At 35.6% G+C, this 13,097-nt stretch overlaps 1 protein-coding gene and 1 long non-coding RNA gene across 6 annotated transcripts in view; one reads left to right on the top strand and one right to left on the bottom strand.

Annotated features, from left to right (window-relative positions):
• Positions 1-13,097, bottom strand: part of LOC117563622 (protein bunched, class 2/F/G isoform) — a 133,175-nt gene that overhangs the window by 15,689 nt on the left and 104,389 nt on the right. For all 3 annotated transcript variants that reach the window (XM_034242027.2, XM_034242023.2, XM_052002673.1), the window contains one exon: positions 11,125-11,176. In XM_034242027.2, the coding sequence (XP_034097918.1) occupies positions 11,125-11,176 (52 nt within the window). The remainder of the gene's footprint in view (positions 1-11,124; positions 11,177-13,097) is intronic.
• LOC117563629 (uncharacterized) overlaps positions 9,437-13,097 on the top strand; it is a 153,493-nt gene continuing 149,832 nt past the window's right edge. For 2 of the 3 annotated variants that reach the window (XR_007954598.1, XR_007954597.1), the window contains exons 1-2: positions 9,695-9,808; positions 10,012-10,494. This is a non-coding gene — a long non-coding RNA (uncharacterized LOC117563629). Of the gene's footprint in view, positions 9,809-10,011; positions 10,875-13,097 lie in introns of those variants that run through there. The other variant, XR_004571706.2, reaches the window with a different exon arrangement.

A 13,097-nucleotide genomic window follows, 5' to 3' on the forward strand; every position in this document is an offset into this window, starting at 1 on the left:
ATAGTATACTATATCGTATATACGAGGTTACTCAGGTAGGTAGGTGTGTCTCTCCGAAGTCGCGCGGCCGAAAAAAACAAAAGTCGCCAGACACATGCCACGCACACGCACAACTCAAGACAACTCACGACACTCGCAACTTGCTCGACTGGTCGAACACAAACTCAATAAAAAACTTGAATCGATAAACGAACGCATTTAAATTAGTTGTAGCCGAGACTCGAGACTGAGACTGAGACTACGACATTTGCAAAAATAAAACATATATGGAGAAATTATTAAGTTTAAGCAAATGGTCTAAACAGAATTAGCATAAAGTCTGAGCAAGAAATGTCAGATAGTACTAAAGATTGCTAAAGACAACACTTGAAACATACATCAGAGATATATTAAAGTTAAACTAAAACTACTCTCAAGTTATTTGTGATGGATCAACAACATTTCGATACTTTGCTTTGAAGAATTATCATAAACTGAGCACATTTCATTAGCTGAAAAGCAAGAGTCAAGAAATGTCTACAAAGATAATACTAAAGATTGCTAAAGACATCTTTTGAAAGATATATCAACACAAACTACTCTCAAATTTATCAAGACTCAATTGAAGTTGAAGTTATTTGTGATCAAAGAACGACATTTTGACACTTTCTTAAAAAAAACTGCAATCATTTCAATTCTATAAATTATAAAATTCATTTCAATTGTAATATATTTTCTAAATATAAGCTGAGCATATTTCATTAGCTACAAAGCAGAGTCAACAAAGATAAAACTAAAGACAACAGTTGAAGATATATCAGACATTTCTTGAAGCTAAAGCTAAACTGATCTATAAAGATTAAATTGAAGCTGAAATTATTTGTGATCAATCAACAACATTTCGACTCTTTCCTAAAACAAATTTCAATCATTTAAATTCTAATATCTACTCTAAATTAGCTGCAAAGCAGAGTCAAGAGATATCAACAGAGACTATATGTAGTTGAAAGATATCTCTGAAATATAGCTACAACTTTAGAGCTTAAGTCTTTAGTCTAAAATGTATCAAAATTCAATCGCAGCTGAAGTTTTTAATCTTTTATCTCCAAACATTTACAAGACATTTCAAACATTTTCAATTCAAGATCTTAAGTTCCTAACTTTCTTTATTTTAAACTATTCAAATTAAAGATCTTAAGTTCCCAACATTCTTTGAATGTGCGATGAAAGATCTTTGCGATGAAAGATCTTTAGTTTCTAACTTTCCTAAAGCAAATTTCAAACATTTCATTTATACTATATATCTTTTCTAAATTGTAAAAATCGTTTCAATTCTAATATATCTTCTCTAAATTATAAAACTCGTTACAAGTTATAAAATAAATGAATTTTTCTCATACAAATTTCTTACACTTTCCAAAAAATATCTCTTTTAGTTTCTAACTCCCTTTTCAAGTTCAATTTTCTGCTAAATCTCACTTGAACTCTGCCAAAGTTAAACAAAAATGATTTGTTCATATTTATATCTTGATTATTTCTGTTGCTGCATTATTTTTAGCAAATTTGTTTTGTGCTGATTTTGTTTTTTATTTGTATTTGTAGCTGGTATCGTTTTTGGTTTCGCCGAATGCCAAAAAGTTAATTGGGTCAACAACTGTTTTTGTCATTTTTCAGCATTATTATTTATATACACAAGCAATATAAATGTTGTTTTTTTAAACAACAAACAACAGCAACAACAACAACGAAATTTGCTGCTGCTTGACAACGAGCAAAATACATCAAAATATTTACGTATTTTTGGCCAAGTGTGGAAAAACTTTTGTGTGTGGCTGTAAATGCTATTGTTTGGGGCTATATCAAGTGCAGGTTGACAGTTGGCAGTTGATTGACATTTCTAGTTGTTGTTAAGTGGCACAAGCGTGTGTTGTGTGTTGTGTCTTTGTTTTTTAGTTGAGTTGAGGTGCAAATGTGAATTGGGAGAAATTTGTCAACTTTTGAACAGCGCTGCAGCTGCTGAGCTGAGAGAGGCGCAACCTTAGGCGCTGGACACACCCACTTGAGGCCCATTTGAATTAAAATCATCAGCCATCGAATGGCAGCTCAATAACACATCGAATATATTGGCCAAAGTTTGATGTGGAATTCAAGTTGAAAACACTTTAAAAGGTCACAACTCGATCATGATTAAGCGACTATTATTATTCGGAATTAAAAAGCAATCTTGGCTGTTTCCTCATACACAGCGCGAATATAATTGATGTCGATTCAGAACTCGCTTCAAATGCAATTATCGAACATACGGAAGATACTTTTTTACCGAGAGTTGAATATAGCACAAAGGTCATTGTGTCAATATATCACAAAAACATTAAATACTCAACTCAGTTCAGTTCAGAGGTCAACAACGTTTCAGTCACATTAATCATAAAAGGAATTTTGCATAATGAGCAGCTTAAAATAGATGCGAAATTTATGTGAATGTAAATTCCACATTTTAGCAGAACATTTCAACATTTTGCAGCGTATCTAGAGTTCGTCTGCAGCTTCATTTATCTCGAAGCTGTTTAACATTAATTTGTATGCAGGCGCCATCATCGAATGGGTGAAAATTCATTCAACATATGCAAAATAAATACAAATAATATTTGTTACGATTTTTAATTTGCATAAATCTGTTTATTGTTGACGCTGCCGCAAACGATATAAACAAATAATAATAATAAGGCATAAATTATAAGCACACACACAGCAACAAACCTAAAAGCCAAACTGTCTTGGGTTTTAGCCGGTTTTTGTTTACGCGTTGTGTCTGTGGCTGTTTCTCTCTTCGTTTTTGGCACAAATTGGCACAAAATTGTTGCTGGCAAATGCGAGTAGCGAGTAAATCAAATGTGATTTATTTAATATGTCTAGTTCCGTGTCTGTCGAGAAATCTAGGCAGCAGGAAACTGGCAAAAGAATAGACACGAAATGATAGGCAATTGCCTTGTGTTCATGTGTTTCGTGTGTGTTTTGTGTGTTTTCTGTCTAATTAATTTTTGGCATGCAAAAAGTGAAAACGAGAACAGCTGCTATTTGAGTGTGTGTGTCTGCGTGTGTATTATATAAGATAAAAACACTTCGAGTGGGTGCGGCTCTAATCTGTACGATAACCGAGTGTTCCACAACAGACACACACACTCACTATCCCCCAGGGCTTGGAGTGGCGATAAGCGTGCAGATATTGCCCCAAAAGTATTGGGCGTTCTATTTTGTCTAATCAAGGACGTTGCATGGCGATTACGAGTTGAGTATCGCAGAGCACACTCTGCAGTATACAAATCTGTTAGATTAAAGTCGAGAGTCGCAAAGAGAGCACACTCTGCAGTACACAAACATATGCACGTGCATAAACACGAGTGTCGTACTTTACTCCATCTGTGTAAGAAATTCTTACTAAGAACACAAACGAGAGTCGCAATGAGAGCATACTTTGCAGTATACAAGCATAAGCAAGCGTAAAGTCGTGAGAGCACACTTTACTACAACACATGTGTACCAATAAAATCAAGTTCCGCAATTAGAGCACACTTTATAAAATACTTATGCATACTTAAGAATAATTTCGATTGTAGTAGTGAGAGCACACTTTGTAGTTTAAAAACATATGCATGCTTAGAGTCGAGAGTCGCAGTGGAAGCACACTTTACTACAACACCTGTGTAAGAATAAAATCAAGTTCCGCCATGAGAGCACACTTTGTAAGACTAAGCCGAGATTGGCAATAAGAGCACACTTTACTGCATACGTTTGCATGTGTAAGAAATATTTTGAGTGTCATACTTATGGCACACTTTGCAGATTACAAACATAAGCACATGCATAAAAACGAGTGTCGCAGTTCAATGCATTTCTGTAAGAAATTCTTACTTGGAATATAATCGAGTGTCGCAATGAGAGTACACCTTGCAGCATACAAGCATAAGCAAGTTAAAAGTCGAGAGTGTCCGTGAGAGCACACTTTACAACGATCATAAGCTTAATGCCGGCTGTGGAGTCAGACCACACTTTACTGCAAATGAATTTGTAAGACTAAATTTGACTGTCGCAAATACAGCACACTTTACCACATACACATCTAAGCTTAAGTTCGAGTGTCGCAGTGAGAGTACATTTTAAGCCACGCATAAGCCTAAAGTCGAATGTCGCTGTGAGAACACACTTTACTACACACATGCGTTGAAGCATTAAGACGAGTGCCGCAATCACAGCACACTTTACCACAACATATTTAAGTTAGACGTCGCGATTGTCGCTGAGAGCGCACACTTTGCTAGCTGAAAGTCTAGTATTGCAATCACAGCACACTTTACAACATACACATTTAAGTTGGAAGTGGATTGTCGCTGTGAGAGCACACTTTGCTAGCTTAAAGACGAGTGTCGCTGCGAGAGCGCATTTTGCCGATAACAAGCGCATTGGCTTGGCATGAAAATTGAGTTCGCTTAGCAACAAAATGCAGCAAAATGGCAACGAATACTTGCAGCAGCAAGTGAGTACTAGTTTGAGTGCATGGCAAGCAAACTGTGAACATATTGCTGGGCGATAAAACTGACCCACTTTCAAACTCGACGGCGGCGCTGACTGCCACCAAAACACAAACTGCATCTAAAGGCTATGCTATCTATATCTATCAGACGCGCGTCTAGGCCAGTAAATACACAGCTGTAAGTTTAAGTGTATGTGTGTGTGTGGGGCGTTGCAATGTCGTCACATTGTCTAAACAAGTTTCACGCTTGTGTGAGTGTGAGTAATTGCATGTGTGGGAGGGTGTGTGTGTGTGTGTTTGATTTTGGCAACACAACAAAAGACAGAGAGACACACATCATGACCTTGAATGTGAAATGAAAATTCTAGACGAAACCGACTAAAAACAACCAAAGTATCTCATGCCCATTTCGTGGCATGTCGCCACCTTGTTGTTAGCCGCATATTGGCATGCAAATGTATGCAGCTAATTGCAACAAAGTTTTGTGTTTAGCATCGACTCGTTTTTCCTGCGAATTGTTGCATGACTGAGTCACAGCTGTTTTTCCCTTTTCCACTGTGTGAGCTCATCAGCAGTGAGCTGCAGCAATTGTTGTGAAATTCTACGCCTCAACCCCAAGGCATACAAAATATTCCTCCTCTGACTCTCGACTCGATTCGACTCGACTCGACACTTGGCTTGCATTTCACACGAATTGAAAGTCGCCGACCTCCACTTCTCAGCAACAGCAACAGCAAAAACAACAACGAAAACAATTACGAGAACAATGTGTTGCATCAAATGTCAAATTCTATAGGAAACTGTTATGCTTAGTTCAGTTCAGCTCAGTTCTCAAAAATACACAATAGACTTGGCCGAAGATGCAACAAACTAACGTTGCAACACGGGCTTTGCCATTGTGTGATGCAATCTGAGGCTGCAGCCAACGACGTCAGCTGCAGCGACAAAGTCCGGCTTTTATTGTTTCTCGATACAAGTTTGTTAAACTAGAGATGACAATGTGAGCAAAATCTATGAATTTGTACTAAGAATTTTTGCAAGTGAATATCATATAGCAGATATTTTCATTCTTTATAATCTTTTCCATCATTTGCTTTTCCTAATGTTTTTAATTCTTGAACTCTTCAATGCCATATACAAATCTCTAATATTTTTTACTACCTCTTTTCATTATCTTACTAAAGATATCTTGTAATTTCTTTCAAGTATTCATAAGCTATTCCATCTTGTTGTATTTTCGCTTGAATTGACCTGTTTCCTATTCCTATTCCTATTCCTATTCCTATTCCTATTCCAAGTCCTATACCTCTACCTATTCCTATATATCTTTGTTATTCCTTTCAAGTATTCATCGATTGAATTGACCTCATTTCTCTGACTGCTTTCCCTACTCGTATCTTTCACGACATTTTTGGCTCACGAGTCCGCCTCTAATGAGCCGCTCTCAATATGCTATTAGCTATGTTTTTCCCCATTGTGTCAGATCGAATGATAAACACGCAGTTGGTTGTCTGCCTCAACTAATTAGCACTATATGTGGACTAAGCCATAAAGCGGCGAGAGCGAGCGACTGACGTCAGTCGTCGTCGACGTCGACTGGTTCAAAGTGCAATTAGGGCAAATGCTACAGATACTCAACATTCGATATGAATACAGATACAGATACAGATAGTAGACAAATAAATGCGATTACTTGTGGCAGCATATCAGTTTTGATTTGGCATCATCTCAACTGTCGACACGCTTAGCACGCGGCTCAAACGCGTGCCTTTGGTGTGGAACAGTAAAAAGAGTAAAGACTAAAGCGAAGACAAGTGCTTGGGCTTTCCATTGGCAAATATGTTTGCCAGATGTCGCAACAAGAGCATTGTTATGTAAGGCACTTGCCTATTATCTTTGGCCGAGCATAAACATGCTGGAAATAACATTATTATTTTTGTTGTTCGTGCGTTTGTTGTTCTAGTCGAGTACAAAACATTCTTGTTTTTCACAAAGCACTTGCTCAAACAGAGCAACAAAGAGTGGTAAAAACCCGCACAACTCTCAACCTGTCCAAAGTATTTATACTGTTCAAGTTCTTAGTAACTTTGGCTGACAATCTGGTATATTTGGTACTCTATGGTATATTTTTAATATATCAGTATATAAAAATACCAACTATAGCTTTTGGTTTAGTTTTAGTATTTTTGCGGTATGTTAATTTGGTATATTTGAAGAATAGTACCCCACTCATTTTATTCAAAATGGGTGTTAGGTATCACACAGTTAGTATTAATATACCAAATAAAGCTTTTGGTATATTTTAGTATTTTTGCGGTATATTCATTTGGTATATTTGAAGAATAGGTAGCAGGTATCCCACAGTCGAACACACTCGACTGTAGCTTTCTTGTTTTCAATTCTGCTTCAATTTTTATCTTATCTTTTATGGCTCCGCTCCCGCTCCCGCTTCCCTCCCCCTTCTTTAGATTTGTATGTTGTATTGTTGTTTATGGCTTTGTGGCTTGTTTTTCCAGTCCGCCCGCAGTCAAATAGGCTTAAGCAGAACAGAACACAAAAAATTAACACCATAAATGTCATTAAGTCATTAAGTTCTCCCTGTCCCAATCCATCTTATCTTGTTGTTTTCAAGTTCTGTTTCCTTAACTGTTGAATATCTGTTTTTTTGCTGTCACAAAATTGAGGAAATTTGATAATTAGCGCGGAATTGGCCAGACAAATCGATAAGCTCAAGTGTTTGGCAGAGATCTAAGAAATTAAAAGGAAAATCTAAAGCTTACAATTTGTTTAATCTATTTTATTTATTCCTCTATTATTCAGATAGCAGTTATCTATATACTTTGAACACACTTTGAACTGTCTGTCGAACCATTTATTAAATATTAATCTAACCTAAAAACGCTATCGTCAATCGTCAAGTCAATCGTTACTACAAGTGGCGCCTAGACTTTGTTTTGTTTGATTGAACTGTTTGTTTTCATCTACAAAAATGTGAGTATATAGTAAAATATATGTATAGACGCGCAATGGGCACGAGATTAGCATAATATACTCATAATTGGAACGTGTGAGTGCCACACAAACACACTCACAAATACATTCTCTCATTCGTTTTGCTGATAGTTGAATTTTTGTACTCATAGTTCTGTTTGAATTCTTGCTTATCGCAGCTGCTGATATGAAGTATTTCTTAAGAGTCGTGTGCCTTTCAAATTCCTTTGCCAAAATATACAAAATTGAAAGACAAAAAGCAAACGCAAACAAAACCTAAAATATACTTTTTTTTAAATGCGCAAAAAATGCGAAAGTGACGTCATTATCGCTTTGCATTGATTGATAAGCGAAATGTTGAAATATAAAAACATTGTATATTGTTTATGCATAAAGAAAGAATCGTTTAAGGAAGAACTCGCCCCGTCAGACTTCCGCCCACTCGAAGGGCGTGTGTTGTGTACAATATATAAAAGTATTTTATTGCGACCGCTTGTTCCTGTCTTTGTAAAACAGGAAAAGTGTCCGCTGCACATAAATTACAAAAATATATAAATGCACAAGAATAATATTCAGTTTTATATTTGAAACCGAGGAAAACAAATGAGTTTTCAGCGGCTGTAAATCATCATCAAAAGAGGCGACACAGTCTATAAAAACTCTCTATGAGGAAACATTTCGGGGGGAAGAATTAAAAGGAATGGAATGTTTTTGTCAAGCTATAAACTCGGTATTCTGAAAATATTTCGAAGTAAATAGAAATTGCAAAGCTGAGCAAAGCTTGCTTTGCTTTTATATAACACCTTTGTGTTATCTCTTTGTACACACCTGTCTAAGCACATCTATTTTTAGGCATTGCTGGATATCCCTCTACACTTGAGTCAATGTATCGATAATAATAATGATGCATAATGCGATGACTTTCACTTTGAAGGCTGGGTGAGAGTTGAGTTGAGACTTGACTTTGGCCATTTGATCGAATACATTATAATTATAATTATTATTTTGGCAAATTGTTTTCGCCATATCATGGCGCAAAAATGTACTTGAAAGCGATTACATACCGAGTGAGTATTATTATTATTATTATTATATTTTATTTTTGCTTCGGCTAACAATTTATGACTTTTTCGAGTGGTGGCGCGATAAGCGAAACGCACAATACAAACACACACACAGAGAGCGAAGCGAAATGTCTGCCATTTTGTAAACAACATGCCTGATAAGAAAAGCGACCCAGCCCGATTAAAAATGATTTTATTTTGTATTTTATTTTTGTTCACATTTTGCGACAAGGTCAAAAACAACTATTAAATCCTGTTGAGGGAAAAGTGAAACAATAAATGAAAATTACTTTCACGGAAAGAAAGAAACTTCTCAGACGACGAATAGAAAGGCAATCGAGAAGAATTGTTGTCATCTTTTTCATCTTTTTGTATCGTCTTTTTGGCCCGATGAAAGTGCAGAGCGCAATTGAATTGACCCAAATGACCAATAATGGTCAGCTTTGTTGGTCTCTCTCACACAACATTTGATTTGAAAAAGGAAAAGTTGATTGACTTAAACGATGCAGCTGCAACCAGCTGAAACTGAATGCAACAAGTAGAACCAATATGTGTCAACAAGCGCTATAGATCCGTCATAATAATAAATGAAATCAACAAGAAGTGGAACCAATGCTATGGCAATGACTTTTTGGGTAGACTTTTTACCATTCAATTTTTTTTGTTGCGTTAATTAAAAGCCTATAAAAGTGTTGAAGATTAGTTAAGAGCTGCAATTTCTTCTTCAGCTGGAGGAAACGAAGTGAACGATTGTTTTATTGTTGATTTGCGTCAGCTTTATTTCCCTAATTGATTTATAGGTTTCTTTCTGGTTGGAATACGAATAAGTTCCACGATAAGAACTGGAACTATTTAGATTGGAATTGTGAATGAATCGAAGTAATAAAATCAATCATCTAAACTAAAGTTTAAATTCAAGTAACTCAGACAGATGGTAATAGGAAAAGAGCTATTAACCACGAGCCAAAACACGATAAGCTCTGTTTTGAAATTGTGAATGAATGTGAAAAAGATTTAAAGAAAAGTATATCGGTGGAAATATGAATGTGTCAGTAAAGAATAATCATTCATTTAAGCATAATAAAAGCCAGAAAAACAAATTCTTGTTATATGTTTTAAATTGTGAATAAAACAGAATAGTATAATCATTCATTTCAACTAAATTTGAAAGTCAAGTATGTCAGATGAAATACATAAAAATGTCACACAAGTAAACTGTTGAAATTATAAATGAGTTCGAAAAGTAATTATTAAAATAATTCCCTCACAAATTGTGAAAGAATTCGATTTATTATGTGGATATAATCATTCACTTCAACTAAAATTTAAAGCCAAGCAATTGTGAATAAATCCTCATAATAAATTTGCAAAAAAAAGGAGAATATTCTTCCCTCTTAATTGCTTTCACAATGCACTTCACTTAATGTCATATTCTTTATTCGACAGCTTTGCTTGTCAGGCCATAAAGTGACCATTTTATCACTCCAAGAATAGCATCAACAAACAATCTGAGAACAACTCAATGGAGAGAGAGAGAGTGAGAGATGAGGCTCAAGAAGAAAGCCGCCAACCAGTTGACAACGCATGTCAATTAACAGGCTGCAATTGCGACTCAGTCATCTTCTGCTGCTGCTGCTGCTTGGGAGGCATTTTCAACAGACTTCGCAAATCATAAACACATAAATTATATAGAGAAAGATATCAAGAGAAGGATAGAAAGAGAGGGAGAGAGGGGATCAAATAATCAATTGGCATCTTTCAGTTTTCATCGCTGTCTGCTGAATGTTGCCGTTTTTAATTGAGTCTAAAAATAGCAGCGAGTACGAGAACGAATACGAGTGTTGAGTATGAATACAAGTGCGAGTACTCGTGTTCAATTGAACTAAATTTGCACTTGTTCATTTCTAAGGACAACAACGATGTGAGTGAGTAAAAGAAGAGTCCACTCGAGGGGGCAACCACAGCAACCGCAACAACAACAAAAGTTGCGGAGGTCTTTGGCCACACTCAAGTGATTCGCTTGGAAATGGATTTGAAGTGGCAGCTGGAACTATTTTTGGACCAGCGACAAGCGGAAGATTTCAGTTATAACCAACTACAACTGAATGGTGCTTAATCTAAGATAGTTTAACGAGTCTATTTTTGAGTTAAACAGTCACTAGAAAAACCCTGCTTAACACCTCCTAACTCAACATGATTAACAATCCTTCATAGTGCTAAAATTTCGTATTAGATTATCTATATCTATGCGCAAAGTTGCCCCACAATCGTTTCGTAGTTACAAAAGCTATAAAAACTCGACTCAACAACAAATTTTTTAATTCATTTTTCACGGCCAAAAGTTCGCGGCAAAAACTGTGATAAGCGCTCTTCTTCTTATACATTGCTGTTGAACAACATTGCACATTATAAAGATTATTTCGCTTATCAGCGAGAACGGACAACAAAAAGAGAGAAAGAGAGACAAATTCTTACACAAATTAAATATTATCAAAGAACAAGGATTTTTCCATCTAAATATAGATCGATGACAAATGCAATAAAGAAAAAAAAACTTACCATTGCCTGTTCGATTTTGTTGTCAATCGCAACTGCACTTGTTCCAGATGCACTGCAAAAATAAGAAAGATACAAAATAAATGATTAATGGATATAATTAAAAAATGGTATTTGATTTCGCAAATCAATTTGGGATTTTTATCAGACTATGATATTAATCCCCTCAGGGGGGCATTTAAAATTGTGATGTGACCTTGTGGCCAATTGAGGTCAATACGATGATAAAACTTCCTCCAACGCTTTTGCAAAAAGTTTTGCCACAATCGGAAAATAAAAGAGCCCCCATTTAAATGCAATGTCAAATGCGCAATTAAATTGTCAGCTTTTCGCATTAAATTTACCGAAAATTTGAGAGAGAGAGATAAAATACAAGAGATAATAAAAGAGTCGCCCCATCAAATGTTTTGCAAAAAAACCGCAACGAGTCTGATAATTCGTTTGGCTCATTAAAATGATTGAATAGTCTGTCTGTCTAGCAATCCGTCCGTCTGTCTGTCTGTCCGTCCGTCTGATTCGTTTCTCTCGCTCCGCAACGGTCTGTCAATTTTTCAAATGGTTTTAACATGTCAGTGGAGCAGCTGCAAATAAATACTTTGTGTATCTACATTTCCTTAATTATTGAGTGACCAAACAAATTGCATATTATACCATTGTTCGCATGGCTTTTAATTATGTAACAAAACTAGATGAGAGGCAAGTAATAAAGCTACACTCAAAGTGTGATCGACTGTGAGATATCCACTGTCCATTTTCAAGAAAAGTAAAACAGTGAGGTATTACTTTTAAAATATACCGAATTAATATACCGCAAAAATACTAAAAATATATCAAATGCATTCTAAATATACCAAAATTATAATACCTTTCTAGCGGCTATAAAAAATCTATTACACACTCGTATTAAATAAATATACAGCAAAAATACTAAAAATATACTAACATACTAAAAAGATACCAGCCTTTGGTATACCACAAAAATATATTTAGTATATATATATTGAATCTTTGTGGTATACTAATTTGGTATATTTGAAAAATTGCTATATTGATATATGACTACATTTAAAATATACTAAACTTGTATTACCTTTTTACCCTATAGGTAGTAGATATAAATAAAAACTCGATTACATAAAGCATTAAAATCGCTTACAATACATTTTCAATTTGCAGTTAAGAACTGCAAAGCCGAAGATCTAATGCTCTTAGGGAAGTAATAAATATCACAACAAAATGAACAAACTATAATGATAATTTATTAAGCTGCCACAGGCTGCCATTTTCTATTCACAGTTTAAGACATCTCCACAGTCGCCTGAGGCTTTAACCAAGTTATGCTAACCGACAAACATTTAAAACACACAAGTCAAGAGGCTAAAACAAAGTTCTTTACCCATTCGCTCAGCTCGCAGATTTGTTCACCTTGAGCAAAATATGTTTCGGTTTGGTGACTGGCTTTTGGGTGAGTTGAAAATTGAAAAAAACAAAAAAACTACATTCAAGGATTTTTGACAATTGCCAAGAGATAATAATAATCGCGGTATTCTTGATTAAAGCGCGGCACAAATCGCCAACTGTGATTAGCATTTTAGCTGAAAATAATGGGTACATTGAACTAAGCGCACGAAGCTTTTTTTATGGGTTATAGATCATGGTCAATAGAGAATAGAAGTCGTTGTAGTTTCGCAATATATAGTTCAATATATTGCTAGCACACCATTTCGCTCGCCCATTTTCCAGTCTAATCAATAATAATATATGAGCTCAGACTGAAAGGTATTGGGAGCACACAACGTCTATTGTGTTGAGGTGTCACGCAATCTTCAATTATAGAAATGGCCATGCTTAATGTGTCATCCATAAAGATGGCTTCAATAGATAGCAGCTGAGGAGGGAAGAAAGACTTTTTGATGAGTCAATCCTGCATTGGGAATTTTCTATTTCGCATGGCAACTTGGACACTTTCAAGGCGA

Source organism: Drosophila albomicans, chromosome 2L (genome assembly GCF_009650485.2).
Source record: "Drosophila albomicans strain 15112-1751.03 chromosome 2L, ASM965048v2, whole genome shotgun sequence".
NCBI lineage: Eukaryota > Metazoa > Arthropoda > Insecta > Diptera > Drosophilidae > Drosophila > Drosophila albomicans.